General features: G+C 36.8%; 1 protein-coding gene across 2 annotated transcripts in view; it reads left to right on the top strand.

Annotated features, from left to right (window-relative positions):
* LOC117422266 (stonin-2-like) overlaps positions 1-15,125 on the top strand; it is a 32,063-nt gene that overhangs the window by 3,015 nt on the left and 13,923 nt on the right. Inside the window, exons 1-4 of one of the 2 annotated variants that reach the window (XM_058987744.1) lie at positions 794-1,039; positions 3,069-3,240; positions 4,152-4,319; positions 8,830-9,027. In XM_058987744.1, coding sequence (XP_058843727.1) covers positions 3,144-3,240; positions 4,152-4,319; positions 8,830-9,027 — 463 coding nt within the window. In that variant the 5' untranslated portion in view covers positions 794-1,039; positions 3,069-3,143. Of the gene's footprint in view, positions 1-793; positions 1,040-3,068; positions 3,241-4,151; positions 4,320-8,829; positions 9,028-15,125 lie in introns of those variants that run through there. The other variant, XM_058987743.1, reaches the window with a different exon arrangement.

The raw sequence follows: 15,125 nt of genomic DNA on the forward strand, positions 1-15,125 counted from the left end.
GATGGGGGGCAATTCCAGTATCTGAAGTGAGCTTTGAGAAGATGTAAACATTTAAGTGTGCATTTTGTTACAAAAAGAAAAATGTGTAAAATATTGAAAAAAGTTAAAAAAAAAAAATAAAAAAAAATGTAAACCTTATATTTTAAAAAAAGTTGTATTAAAAAACCTAAACTGTACCAGTCCCAGTGATATTACAATATTTTTTATGTGAGAAACTTCTTTTTTTATTTTTAATTTTTATTTTAAGACGTGACCTTCTCTGGCCTGATTGCTATGATAATTACTATATGTAGCCTGTAGTCTGGTCTAGTAAGATAATATTGCAAGGCTATTCTGTTTCTTTTTGGCCATCCAATACTCCAGGATCATCGTTCACTGCTTGCTCAGAATAAATGACCATGAAGTTCAAGTCTTAGAACAAGGGATCTTTACAGCGTTTCAAGTGAGCTTACATAAGAAACCTGCACAGACTACCCACTGTGCTCGACAGTAAGCAGTTTGTTTGTGGCAGGTTTCCACCAGGAGCTGAATATTCAAGAATGCTTATATACTGTGAAGAGTGCATTGAAAACAGCAATTGAGGTCTGCTGTTGAAATGTATTGGGTTTAAAAAGCCAAGTCTTGGCAGTAGCAATGGGAATTCTTTTAAATAAACAGTGTGGATTGAGGAGGACTTTGTAGATGATTTAGTACATGCCCAGTAAGAGGAGCGGAAGATGTATCTGCAATTGTTGGTGAATGCCGTTTCAAAGACAAGAGAAGAGAATGAAGCAATGTTAGTTTAGCTTGAAAACAGGACAGAAAATGAAGTCGATAAAAATATTGGCTGTGATGTAATACAGGAACAACTGAAGCAGCAGCATCTGCTGTCTCTGGGAACGCAAGGGACTGGGAATGGGATTTTCACTGGTGAGCTACAAAGGGTGTTTACAGTAGACCATTTACACTAGTAGTCTGCCAATTGAAACACATTGTGGATGATGTCAGAGGAGAGCCTTTAAACCAAAGGAAACAGGACAGAAGAACAGAAATGTTTAAGGTAGGGTATACAAGATATTGTATGAAACTTAAAGCACATCTGGACCAGTACAGGTGTGTTTCAGAAGTACAGTAAAGCATTTTATCTATCTATTCATACAGTATACAAATTCAAAGTCTGGTAGTCCAAATTGAAACATAATCCGAGCTATGCTGTCACGATGATAGCAGCTATACCAAACTTTAATATCAAAAGTATATGATGAATGTGTAAAACATACACGACCTCTCTGTATATTTAATTATAAGGGTTATTACTGCTCTTTGATGGAAACAAGGCATTTTTAGTATGGACTGTACTCTGAAAAATGAATTATCTCAACAGGGTCTCAATATTCTGTTTCCTTCGTGCTTAATGGGAAACACTTTCATACTGCTAACATTGGGAATAAGCAGCTGGTTGTATCCACCCCTATGGGAATGGGAGGGATGAAGTTTGTGACTTTGTTCCAAAGAGCTGGGATAGGGTAGCATACAACTGCATTGTTTCATACTGTGAGATTATAAACATCAATGTGTCATGTGTAATTCCTTTACTGTCATTGAAATAAAAAAAAATACAAATCCAGTACAGCAAGTCAAAGAGTGCTTCCCGCAGGGACTTGTGTGTTTCCTATGTTTTTATGTCAGTGGAAAAGGTCCAAAGACACATTTAACTTTCCTTTGTAAAAACAGAAGAATAAGTTCATCCTACATGTGAAACACTTTCCTGGCCTTAAAAAGTGTGGTTGTTTTTCTAAAGCAATTCTGATCCCAGGGTCTGTCATTGACGCTCCATTTCCTACAACACTCTGCGGAGATGCAGACACTGTTCCTCTCTATTGATTTCACCAGGGAATGTGTTTCATTTTGATCCTTGCATTGTTTTACGTACATATGACTCCACTACTGTATATCCCCATTGCATGGGATTTTATCCCCGGCAGGAGATAATAATCTTACATAGCTACAATAAAATCCATTAATGGATTCTCATTTTATCATCTTATGAATCCATTTTGCATTGTACACTGCTGTGTACTTGGGAATTCTTGTCATGAAAAGTGGTGTATCTCACAAACAGCATGCTCCATAGAGTTTCAAATGTCAAATGTTTCAAATGTATCTGAATTTGCCAGTGCAGTATATGTAGGTAGATGTGGATTTTAAATGTCTATATTGCAATAACAGTGCTTCCTTGAAGAATATATCCTTGTTTTCAAATGACAAGTTACTGTAACTGTGTGTTTCCATCAGTTAACAAGTTCCCATGCCTGTGATTGAAATTCTGCTGCGAGGATGCAGTGATGGCCACTAATTGCCAGGCTAGTGTGTAGGCGGGTTGCTTAGTGACAAGTTCTTGTTTCATAGTGCTGCAGTATGGTCTTTCTAAGTGGAGGGCTCGATTCAACATTACAAAGCAATCATTCTCCATTTTTTCATGTTGTGTTGATGAGTTTAGTCTTTATGAAAGGTGACAGATTGACAGTGCGAGACACAGGCCCTCTCATGTGTGCAGGAGCAATCGAGGAGTCACACAGGCCCTCTCTTATGTGTGCAGGAGCAATTGAGGAGTCACACAGGCCCTCTCTCATGTGTGCAGGAGCAATTGAGGAGTCAGGAATCCTCACCTGATAGGAAAGGAGCTCCCTCTACTCAACTGACTGCTGTCATTGGGAGGAAAAAATGTTTGCTGTGCTGAAAGTGGCGAAATTCATGTGTTGAGCTCTTCAAATGCATGTTGTTAGGGTTTGACTGAATTACATTACAAACAAGCTACAAAACAATCAAATGTATGCTGTTTAAGGTACAAAACAAAGTCAAGGAGGCAAATACATTTTAAAATGCCTACCTAATTGTACTGGTTTCTTTAGGTTACAAGAAAGTACTATGTATTTTAAAATGTAATCCAGAGTAAAGAATTTTGAAATCTTTTTTTTTTTTTTTGCAAAAATAAGTGTTTTGGGAGTGGGCTGCATTCTGTGTTTGTTGGTTGCATGTCAGAACTAAATGACATGTATTGGTACTATTTGTGTCTCTTCTTACTGTAGGAATGGACTGACTGGTACTGAGGAGTGAGAAGACTAAACAGTCCGTTTTTAAAACAATGAGCAGCTAAACCCACAATGACATCAGTGGATACAATGAAAACCGCTACACAGAGGAGAGGCTGGGTTACTTTTAATGACGACTCACCCCTTACATCAGTACGATACAAGAAAGGTACTGTGATAGATCTTTTATGAACCTACTATCAATTTCCATCTAAACAAAAAACAGCTATACTAACTGTTCCTCTTTAAAGTCATGTTTCTTAATTACAGGTACAAGTCTTAATTTAAATCTATTAGTGTAAATTATTTGACAGAGTGTCCCTGTGTTCATTCAGTTACTGCACTCGTTTGCCAGCTGTAGAGCAGCTGCTGCAGTTTGTCATGTTTGTGGGAGTTATCCTCCTCCATTCAGGGAAATTACAAAATACAGTATATATTTCTGTTTCCTGTTTATAATGAAAGAACCAATAGAATACAATTCTAAAGCTTTTGCGCTATTGTACTGTAGCTTCATTTTATAGCCTCATTTGCACACTGTGTTTAGGTTTCTTTGAGGTTTTAATGGGAAAGATTATTAAGATGGCAACAGTTTGGGAGGCCCATTTGAATATAATTGAATCTATCGCACCAACTGGGAAACTGTTCATTGAATTCCAAGGGACCATAGAAACTAGCTGTGAATGCTTGGAGATACATTAATAGTATTATATTAAAAGCACTAGTCACTCATTTAGCCTTGTTTGGGACCTGATAGTTCTTAGTTGATCTTCTACAACAGATTTTATTATAGCAGAGAATATGAGAGTTTTCTTGTTTTCTCTTCCTTTAACTAAATCATAATTTCACAATCATGTATATTTACTGTGTTTTTTACACTCACAAGACAAAGCCTAACATTATAGTCAAGATTATACTGAACCTTTAACAAACTAGGGTGATGTTTGTAAGTTTCTGCTGGCATGGCAACTAGGGATGTCTTACCAGAAAACCCTTAAAGTCTTTTAGAGAAAATTACTGGTGTGGATGTTGTGTGCCTGTAGAAATTAATGAGAGATGCCTCTTTGTACATTTTCCCCTCAGACGATAACCACGGTGTGGCTCAGACAGACCCTCACCCTACCCAGCAGACCTGTCCTCTGACCACAGCCCCCAAGAGCACAGTATTTAATCCACAGTCCTCTCCTGAAAACAGAAGCTGGATCCAGTTTGATGACAAGCCATGGAGCAATGTGCAGCCACAAGCAACATGTAAGCCCTGAATGGGTCTAGACAGTTCAAGTTAAGGGTTAGAACAATATTACTAGTTTCCTTAACCCTGCCTATTTCTCTCTTTCCCCTTCCCATCACCAATGAAAAAACTAAATTTGGCCCTCGCCACTTTACAATACATTTTAGCCTTTCCATCCACCAATTTATAAGCCCCATTAAGACACAACGGTATGGTTCAAGAGCAATATTTTCTTAGAATATTGAAACAAACTACTGGAGTATACAATCTCAATGCCTTTTTTTAAAGTCCATAACGCTATTTACTCTTTATGTAGTAAATACTGCTTGTCAGATCACACAGAAAACGCACACAGAAAATGTGGATGTGAAAGCACAGGCAATCCTAGATCTGTCTGTAGTAAACCATCTAGCAGTCATGCAGTCTATCAGCTCCAAACATATAGCTGGGTAAAAGGTGACAAGATTGCAAGTTTTTTAATAGCAATAAAATCTTTTCAACTACCTAATGTACATGAAGCACAGTTCTATTACTTAATTACTGTATACCATTAATCGATGCAGTTTGCACACATACAAATACTATGATTAAGTTTGGTGAAGTCAGTTTTCAGGATATCAGAATAGTGTGAGGGTAGCCGGGAATAAGAACAGGCTTCCATGAACCGTGTTATAGAAAATAGCTAATTGAGTAGCTATAGTGTTACAGTACTTTGAGCCTTATATCTTCAAAGTTAGATGTTTTCCAGAGATCAGTTCTTTGCAAACCCCCTATACTCTCCATTGGAGAGCTGCACAAAAGAGTGTACATCTCTGTTTAACCCTGTAGGATTTAATAGCAGGTAGCAACAATAACTGGGTGGTTTCCATGGTAGTTCACTCTGCCATTCTCTGCTACTGCATTGTATATGTGCAGTGAAGCTATTTTGATGTAAATGGGTGCAGCCCAAAGAGGCCTTTCTAATGATGAAAAAGTGCTGCTGTTCAACATGAGAAAAGCAGGATACCAACAACTTGTCTTCACTTTTACAAATTGAAATGTAGCTGGCAGAAGACTTTTAATTCATTTAGTTTAAACTAATTACACGACATTCCCATCTCATCTCCAACACGGAAGACACCTGCTTCTTCTTAAATTATTTGTCTAATTTTTTTTTTTCCCCCTTCCTGTTTTGATTTTCAAAGAAAAAGTATTGATGGGGTTATTTGCCTTGATCATTATCTGCAAACTTTAATAATGTATGTACTGATACAGTGTTGTCCTGTATATTTCATTTTGAATTGTAGATTCAAAATGAAATGTAGATTATAGTATAATATTTTACAGTTTTTCATTACATTTGATTTGGTGTAGACAGTTACTTTCAGATACCGATGCACTGCAACCCAGTCAGCTTAATCTTTGAAGAAATAGATTATGTTTTGAGCTAAAATTCACCCATTAGATGTTAAGAGACAAACTGGGGTTGTTATGGAAGTTATTAACTTCCCATACAAATGTGTTTGTGATAGCTATTCCATGGCTGCTTTTCCCAGCTATGAAACCAATCTTCAGTTTTCTACAGATTTGTATTCATATGCCATATCTAGTTCTTGCCAGAGTTACCAATCAGTCTAAAATGTCACAGAAAATGGCAGTGTGCAGAGAAATTGAATGCAGGCTAATAATGGCAGAGTGCAGTGTTGGCAAGGAGACAAGATGTTTCCATGGTGATTTTAATACATTACCTGGGTTACTTAATTTGCGGAATAGTGCCAAACTGTTTCTTTCATTCCAGCGGGTTTAAACAGTGATTGTCTTATTTGCTTCTCTTACACAGTCAATAGCAAGAGATGAACACATGGTTTAAGCTTTATTTTAAATATATAATGGATACATTTTTAAAAAAAATCATAGAAGAAATAAATTCGACAGAATTTATATTTACATATTAACAGTAATACCAGAAAAAAAAGCTTTTCCAACAAATAAAATAAATTATGATGGCCCTTTTATATTCCTGTGGAATATTTTTGACCAGCATCATGAGGGGGTCTTGAAGAAGGAGATTTATTTTCTCTCCAACTGTTTTCATGGTTACATTTGTAGTGCTGCAGAAGGCCCGGCTCAGCCTTTGAAGTTGCTTCCACATTAAGAACTGCTGGTTGAGTTTTGTGGTGTTGCTTCTGCCTCTGTGTAGGAAGCCTCTTCTGAAATTATCGCTTCAAGAGCCAGCTGCGGATTGTTTGTGATCCAGTGAAAAATGGGCTGACACATTTTAGTCCCTTCCTTAATGTTCTTCACCCACTTTTTGGCATGTCGGCTCCTCCTCCTGTCCTTCATCCACTGGAGAAGTGAACAGGACAGCATTACAATAAGAAGACTGACTCCCAAAACTATGAAGTAGATAACAGGCCAACCTAAACAAGAAAAGCAAACAAATACATGCTTATAATTTTAAAAAAAACTCATGATGTAATAGACAGTAGTCGGCATGCAGTTTTCAATTACATCGTTCACAGCGACATCTTAATGTTTAATATCTAGTGTGATGATTGAATGTAATTACAATTATCCTGCTGCTTATATCAGCATTTAAAAAACACCAAATAACAAAAACTATGATAAATGTCTGCAATTATTTAACACTAAAACTGCCAAAAAAACATCAGTTATCTTTATCACTGTTGTTGTTTGTCACTTGGGACTTTAAAAGCTGCTACAATGAGAGCAGGGCCATAATTAAAATGTAATCCGAGGGTAAATTAAAATAGTCGCTGGTGGCTCATGTCTTGGATTTGTTGTTTATCATGTATCTCATAGGATGCTGATAACAAAGTTAAAGGTTTGGCTGCCAACACCATTTGCTACAGCACAGATTTTAGACTTCTAGATTTTATATAACATTATGTAGATAATTGTGACTCGTACTTTTTCACTTTATCCCACTCAGAACCTACAGAAAGTTTAAGTCTTTAAATAAAGTGTAAATGATTTTTTAAAATCAAGGAAAAATTATACTATGCAAACCTGGGGGTGTATTGAGGCTTAATACACTGGTGTACAATAAAACAAAAAGCATATTGAGTATATTTTGTATTTTAAAAGCTGGCGAAATTTAAAGCCCAGTATGTTTTGTTTTTTACATATAGCTTATAGAATTAATTTATTAATTTTCAAATGGAATATATATATATATATATATATATATATATATAGCTCAAAGAGCCAGCTGCCCAACGTTTCAATATGTTGTACATATCTTTCTCAAGGGAGCCTGTGTTTGAATCAACACATTGGAGGTATTTATAGGTGTTTGACAGCATGACAACTACTTGTTATTGTTTATATTCAAATCCATGTTTGTGTTGTGCTGTTAAAATGCTTACTTTTATTTTTAAATAGATACAGGAATGTAAAATGCAGTTTCTGTAATATGTTTTGTAGATAAATAAGCACTATAGAGATACAACAAAGTACTAAAAACTAAGGAAGCAAGTTGTTTATTTTTAAACATTTCAAGCTTAAGCATAAAAATACTGTAAACTTAAAAAAAAACTTACTGATATGAAGACTCATTTTAAGAAATCCGAGTGAATGCTGATAGTAATCTTTGTTGGAATTTCAAACAGATTTCCATCTCTTCTGATATAAACAGAATGATGGATGCTGTGGGTTGCCAAGAGATGTAAACATTCTCCCTAATTTTGCATAGTTTGAATCATTCTGATGACATGGAATATTGATTCTAGAATCAGAATCTTTTACAGATTAAATAAAAAGGGTTTATTATTTATTTATTTATTTATTTATTTATTTATTTAATATGCAGTATTCCCCTTTTATAAGGCAGCCCTTTATACTGTGGAACAGGTTATAAGGCGGTACGGTCATGGCTCCCATTTGCCCAATAAAGCCATTACGCTAACACTAGTATTCTCGTTATAAGGTGGAACACAAACAGCACGGTCTCTTAACTATGGCTCCCGACTACAGTATTATAAAGGAGGAGCACTGTATATTTAAAATGTCATTTCACCAAGATATGTATTCTGTGCTTTACACCCCCTCCCTAAAAATACAGACATGCTTTTTCATCCTGTGTAAAAATGATATCCATTAAGGATCAAGAAATCTTTTTTTTTTTAAACTACAGCACTGCTATGCTGGCAAGCATGAACAAAGGTAGTTGGCATTGTTAGATGAAGACATTTATACACAACTAACAATCAGTGTCAACAACAAACAACCCTTCTGTCTGGAGCAAAAAACGGTGAAAAACCTTTTACAAAGATGAGTTCACAGAAAAGGCTGTTACAAAGAAGATCCATTTGTGCGAATTACATTTTGGAGGTTAATTGTTTTTTGTTCTTTTCCAATTGGCAGGTGTTTGGTGGCATATGGGAAATGATTGTTGCTGGTTCACATGTTGACAGTTGTTAATGTTTATACGAGATTAAGTGGTGCAAACAACTATACAGATCTACACACAACAAACTGACATATTGGAAACTAGTGTGCCTCCTTATCTGACTTTTGTGTTGTTTTCAGGCTCATCTGTAGGAGCCCCGAATCAGAACCTTTGCTCCTCAGTCAGCTTTTGGAGCCCCGCGCCACCCTCTGAGACCAGCAGGACAGCACGCTCCGAGGACCCCAGCTTTCTCAGCATCACCCCATCCTACACCGACCTGCAGTCAAATAGCACTGAGGACCAGCAGAGCAGTGGCATGTCAAGAGCTGACTCACCAAGTAAGTGTTAATACTCTGCTGTGAAACAGATTGAGAAATGAATACTTTTCACCATACAGTGTGTGCTTAGGACGCATTTTTGTATTTGTAGGAGAGGCATAAGGTGTCCTAATTAAACCTTAATCACCTGCTTGACAATTGAAAGTAGCGGCAATTACTGTAGGTGTCTGTAACTGAAAGACAATTATTGTATCAACTGGTAATGACCTCTATGGGGGACATCAGTGCTAATATAAAGTTGTTGTGTATGAAGACATGTAGGTTATATTTTGAACTGTGTCACATTGGATTTTTAAAGGAAGTTGCTCGGAACATGGTTGACTGGGGTTTATAATGCTAGCAGCAAGATGTCAGCAGCAGTATGTCTTTTAATATTTATTTTTAATTTAGGCTGATTCGACCTTACAGAACGTGAACAGACCCCCACTTCCTACATAGAGATGTTAATGTTTATCAACTGGTTTAACAAGGCCACAAGGAGTTCACAGGAATTGGCAGTTGCTGAAAGGTGGTCATTTGACCTAATTATGCTTCACCTGATTTAAAGCTTTGTCTGGTAACTGTAAATGAGTTGGAGCCTTGTAGAAGTATCACTAGTTTGAGCCTAAAACATGTATTTTTAGAACTCCATTATATTTATGTTGATTCCACTGGCCTGCCAATTTAATATTAAAAAGGGGTTCTACCTTCTGTTTTGAACCTCTTTACTTTTTTCTAAACTTGACATTTGTTCCCTCATCTTTCTCACTGTGTGAAGTTTGAAACAGTTGCTTGAGTTAACTTTACCCATACCAGTTAAGATTTTATAAACCTCAATTAAATCCCCTTACTCGGCTGAGCCATAACATTTCATAAATATAGTCATAGTAATCGTCAATTCTGGCTAGTGGAGCTCCAAGGCTGAAGAAATGTGGCTCGGGATATAACTGGAGACAAACTTATAATAAAGCGCTTTGGATTCTGACAAAGGAATTTCAGTCAATTGTCTGAATAGACCATTTCACAGGGGAGTTGTGGGAGGGTGTGGTAATGGGTTTTGTGTATAATATTGCTTTGTGTTTGCTGGGATGAGTACCATTTCCCTGCCTGCTTTGGACACATTTGATAATTAGGAAAGTGAATTAAAAAAACACCTTTTATTTGAACACCTTTTTAACCGTTCATATCATAGTAGGTAATAGTACACACATGTTCACAGTAGTTACTGTAGAATACAGTTAGTGCTGTAATATCAATGTGCAGGGTTGAAGCCAAACATAAATATACAGTGTCAGCATGCTGCCAGGGAATTGGTTGCAATGAGATAACTACCCCCATGTGACTGTGACTATGCTTCAAGTTTCTAATCGACCAAGTGTATGGAATGGAACTAGTTTAAACTGAAAGAAAAAAAAAAAAGCCATCCCTATGGCAACCATGGAGACTACCACAGAAGAGAGCAAAGTAAAAAGCAACAATGTCTAGATTTATTCAAGTATCCAAGAATAAAAAAGAAAAGAATGGAACTTAAAAATAAATTATTGCTTAATTATACACCAGCCCAGCCTTTACAGCCAATCAGATTGCTCCGTTGCCATAGGGTATGTCATGATAAATTATAAGGCTATGTCACGATAAATTATAATAATTTTGAATGTTTACCCCTTCGTATACTACACTTAAAAGCAAATTATTGCTTAACCACCCCTCACATTCCTGGTGATGAATTATTTGTGTACAGGATATATTTGTGTGTGTTTATTTAGCTTACATACTGTAGTATAGTAAATTGAATGTTTAGTGAGGTTAACATATCTTTAAAACATTATATAAGCAATCAGGCATGAAGTGCTTTCTAGTTATTTTTATGAATACCATCTGAACTTTCTACACTAAAAAGGCTGTGTTTCTATATTGTGAAATACATTTAACACTCTGAGAGTTTGACCCTTCAAGCAATAGCAAACACAGGTTTTATGAAATGCTTGTGAAGAAAAATGAAATTGCGGTATGTGTAAGAAAAAACTGATACACGGTAACAAAAAAATCATTTGACATAATTTCTTTAAGTCAGCAGTGACTTGAGGAGCTAGAGGCCATTGTTGATTGAGTGCAGAAAAGGTGTCTGCTGAATGCATTTTTACATTTTTTACCATTTTGCTCAGTCTTATTAAAATATCTAGTTGCAAATATTTCTTAACCAATAAATCCAAGACTGTGGCTTCAGGTGGTGTTTAGGTTCTTCATTTACTGTTTAGTTTTTTACTCTTACAGTAGCTCCAGTTGACTAACACCACGTTCCTTTTTAACTTCCATAAAATCATTACATGGGCAGAGTGCACACTTCTATTAAAACACAATATCTTGTAAAGTGTTTGTTCAAAAACTAACTTTTAAATAAATAAAAATGAATGAACACATTTTTACCACTTACTCAGTGCATTCAGAGTTGCGTTTAACCAATAAGCATGTCCCTGTATATTCTCTGTTACATAACTCAAACCCACAAACTCTTTCAACTCTGCAGAGCTGTGACAGTTTAGGAAAGATACCTCCACTCAAAACTGCTGACTGCTGCTGTAGATTAAGAAAAATAGACCAGTAAAGTAATCTAATGCACTGGTGTTTAATTAATCAGTTGTGCTAGGATAGTATTCTAGTGATGAAAGAGTTAAAACAGTGGTACTGTATACATTGTCATGTACAAAAGGCTCAATCCTACAGAGGGTCTACGATGGGCTCATCCAGCTGACAAATGCTGTGATAAACTAAACCTCAATTTATTCTAATTAACATTTTTTTATATATAAAGGTTTTAGAGACTTTCAATTTGAAATCTTTTCAGATTATATACTGAAAAAATACAGTCTGCGTACTGCTACCTCCGTTGTTTGTAAGAATTGATGAAAACAACCCTGACTAAAAACTTAACCTTGTGCTTTAACCACCTGGTGAAATACATTTGTGACTAATGATACCCTGGATAGCTGTATCTGGTAGATTTACCCTCGGAGGTCTCTCTTCATACTTGAATAATTTTTTTTGTGTCTGAAAAGGTTTCCATGGAGACTAGCTTAGAGGTAAAGGAATTTGACAGGCTCTGTTTATTACTGTACATTGTTAAAAACAGCACCCAGGGCTGACAATGGAGAAGTATTGGTGGTCTCTGTGTTATTTCAAACAGCGGTGGATTTGGTGGACCATTGGTGGACCATTGGTGTGTATCAGAACAATGCTTCATGTTAGTTTAGAAGTTGTGTTTTCCCTTTTAAGGTTTTGACTACAGTGTGGTATAAAAACAATGGAATTGCAATGACAACATTTGATTTCACTGAACCACGAGCAGCACTGTGTGTCAGGTGAGAATCCAATTAGAAGTTACAGTCACACATATTCTGTTTATATCGTTTCAAATGACTTCAAATGGACTCACCAGCTGTTTGCATGTTCATTTAGCAGCTGGTCTCACGTTTGCTATATCAAACTGTGCAAGTGTAACGATAGTGAATAACGATAGTGTGTCTTGTCTGCATCCGTTACAGGTGCAATCTTACAATACAACTTTTTCCATTTTTTAAGAGGGGTGGTCCTCTCAAGAACATACTATGTTGGTTGCAACTCTGAAATGAATAACCTTTTCAATGTGCATCTGGCAGGAATAAGACTATCTCATTCTGTTTTTGTTTCTGAACCACAACCACCCCACAACTGATTAGCAATTAAATAAGCTGTTTAATAAGTATTTTAAGCTTGAGCGAGCCCTGAGCCGATTCCTTCATACCTTAGTGGGCAGCAAGCATTAATCAGTGATGTATCCAGATCTGACAGGTTGTAAAATAGGGCAGTTCTGCTTCTTTTGGACTGGCTTTTATGAAGGTGGTTGAAGCCGTGTTCCAAGTGCTAGGTCCTCCTTGAACCTCCTGCCTGTCTGCCCGACGAGTCCAATCTCCTCCAACCTTTTTGATTTGTTTGCTGGTCATCTCGACATGCCAATATTCCATAATGCTTTTCTGTCCTGGCTTGTTTCCCTGTAACCGGGAGGCAGTTCAATTAAGGGGCTGTGATTCAGCGATGCTTTAAACAAACAAACAATTAAATAAATGACATCCTCAAATGATGTTATGCCTTTTTAGCAGTTATTGGCTAATAAAAACAATGAGCACCTGTTTGTGTTGATTAATTAACTGAAGCTACAGACATTCTGTTATTCTTGGAGTCATGTTCTTTTCTGAATGCGTGACAGTTTGTGATTAACTGCAGCTCAGAACGTGTGGACTTTTGTGTGTCTGTCTGCACTTTGGTCAGATATCATCAGCTTGGAGCCAAGAATCCTGAATAACTGGAAAAATCACTCTGTATACAACTCCATGTTAGTGTGTAACAAGAGTTTCTGGATGAAGGTTTGCAGTCTTTCACTATACCTGAGATGAACATTTCTCCCTTAAGACCAGACAGTGGTGTGGCTTTGTTTAGTTGTTAAGGGTCAAGGGTTGTTGCTGTGTTGTAAAGAAGAAATGTGAACAAACTGGAAACCACTGCAATACAAAACAATTACCAGTATGTATTTTCTGTTTCACACTGACATTTTAACAGTAAGTCACCTTCAGATATATCTTCCTGTCTTAATGTGCTGTGTGCTGAATGTAAAAACAGCAGCAACAACAAAAACAGCTGGCGAAAAAGAGTACCACAGTGGCCATTATATCAGCGCCTTTCTGGCCACTCCAGCAGCATTACATAAAATAATCTGTTTAAGCTGCAATTGAGGCGAACAGAAGACTAAGGTCAAGGTAATGATTGTGGAATCTGTCCCTCCAAATGTTAGTCTGGTTCAGATAGAGCTCAATGTGTAGAAAGTTTGGCGCACTGAATGGATTCCTTAAAGCTTTGCTTTTTGAGTTCAGAGAGCCAGGCTGTTTACTCCATGACATTGTAATGTGAGTGACAGTACAGCTGTGTGGTGGGAACAAAATCAGTTTGTGTGTGCAGTTTGGAAACAGAAAGCAGAACTAATGAAACAAACAGGTGGGGGTGAATCTCGCCAGCAGGGTTCAGTTTGATTGACTTTCATTGGATGATAGCGACTATACTCTGAAAACCATAGTTCCTAACAAATGCGGTTCTGGCAAACGTATTGCACAGAAACAGTATGCTGATGACAATGGTAGAAAATATTTTGTCAGCAGTTTCAGTTTTCACCACAGACTGGGCGTTTCTGGAGTGAATGCATATACTGTATTTTACTTACCACAATAACCAAGGATGACGCTATCAAAGTTGATTTAAATATACTGTGGATATACGGTGGAGTAACTGTAAATGAAACATGTTATTGACAGTGTTCTGTGGGATAATATCCCTGATACCCTGTGGAGATGTTTTATTTTGCTTTTCATTGCACCCTGTGTAGCGATGCACTACTAAATGAATTAATAAACAACACTAAACAAAATCTGCCCTGCAAAATTATACCTCTGAGATTCTACAGGCTTTAAAACTGGAAAGTCTCTGTTGTCTGAATCTCTTTGTTTGCAGTCCCCTTTAAATATTTACATTTCGTGACATTCTTCTGTTTCCATCCTTTTAGTGCACAGTGTAGTCACAATCTAATTAGAATTTCTTTTCCAGCATTTTTTTCTTATTTGCATGCAGGCTGTCAGGCAGTCGGTCTCTAGGATCCACTTTGACACTGTTTAAGTTGCTGCATGGCATTGCGTTAGTGCGCAGTGTTTGCATTGTAATGCCTGTTGCATAGCGCTCCATGATCAGTAATTTAAAGCACCTGTTTCAGAAGAGGAACAGACCACTGCAGTATGCTTTACAACAAACTATGAAGGTTAGAGGGTGCCTTTTGAAACTTCAGTAGGCATATGATTCTCCCAGTTCTGGGATAACTAATTAAATAGCTTCAGTGTCTTGTACTGAAAAATATAAAAGACTGGGCATAGCAATACATATATTAAATAGTTTACAGGTCTGGAGGGAAATTTTCATTCATGTACCTGTCCTATACAGGTCTACAGTAAAAAAAGAATAATAATAATGGATGTAACTTTTCAGGTTATTATCTGGAATATGTTTAAACACTTATTGCAAAATCCAGCTATTACGATAACCAA

The sequence above is a fragment of the Acipenser ruthenus genome, chromosome 15, assembly GCF_902713425.1.
Source record: "Acipenser ruthenus chromosome 15, fAciRut3.2 maternal haplotype, whole genome shotgun sequence".
NCBI classification, from domain to species: Eukaryota; Metazoa; Chordata; class Actinopteri; order Acipenseriformes; family Acipenseridae; genus Acipenser; species Acipenser ruthenus.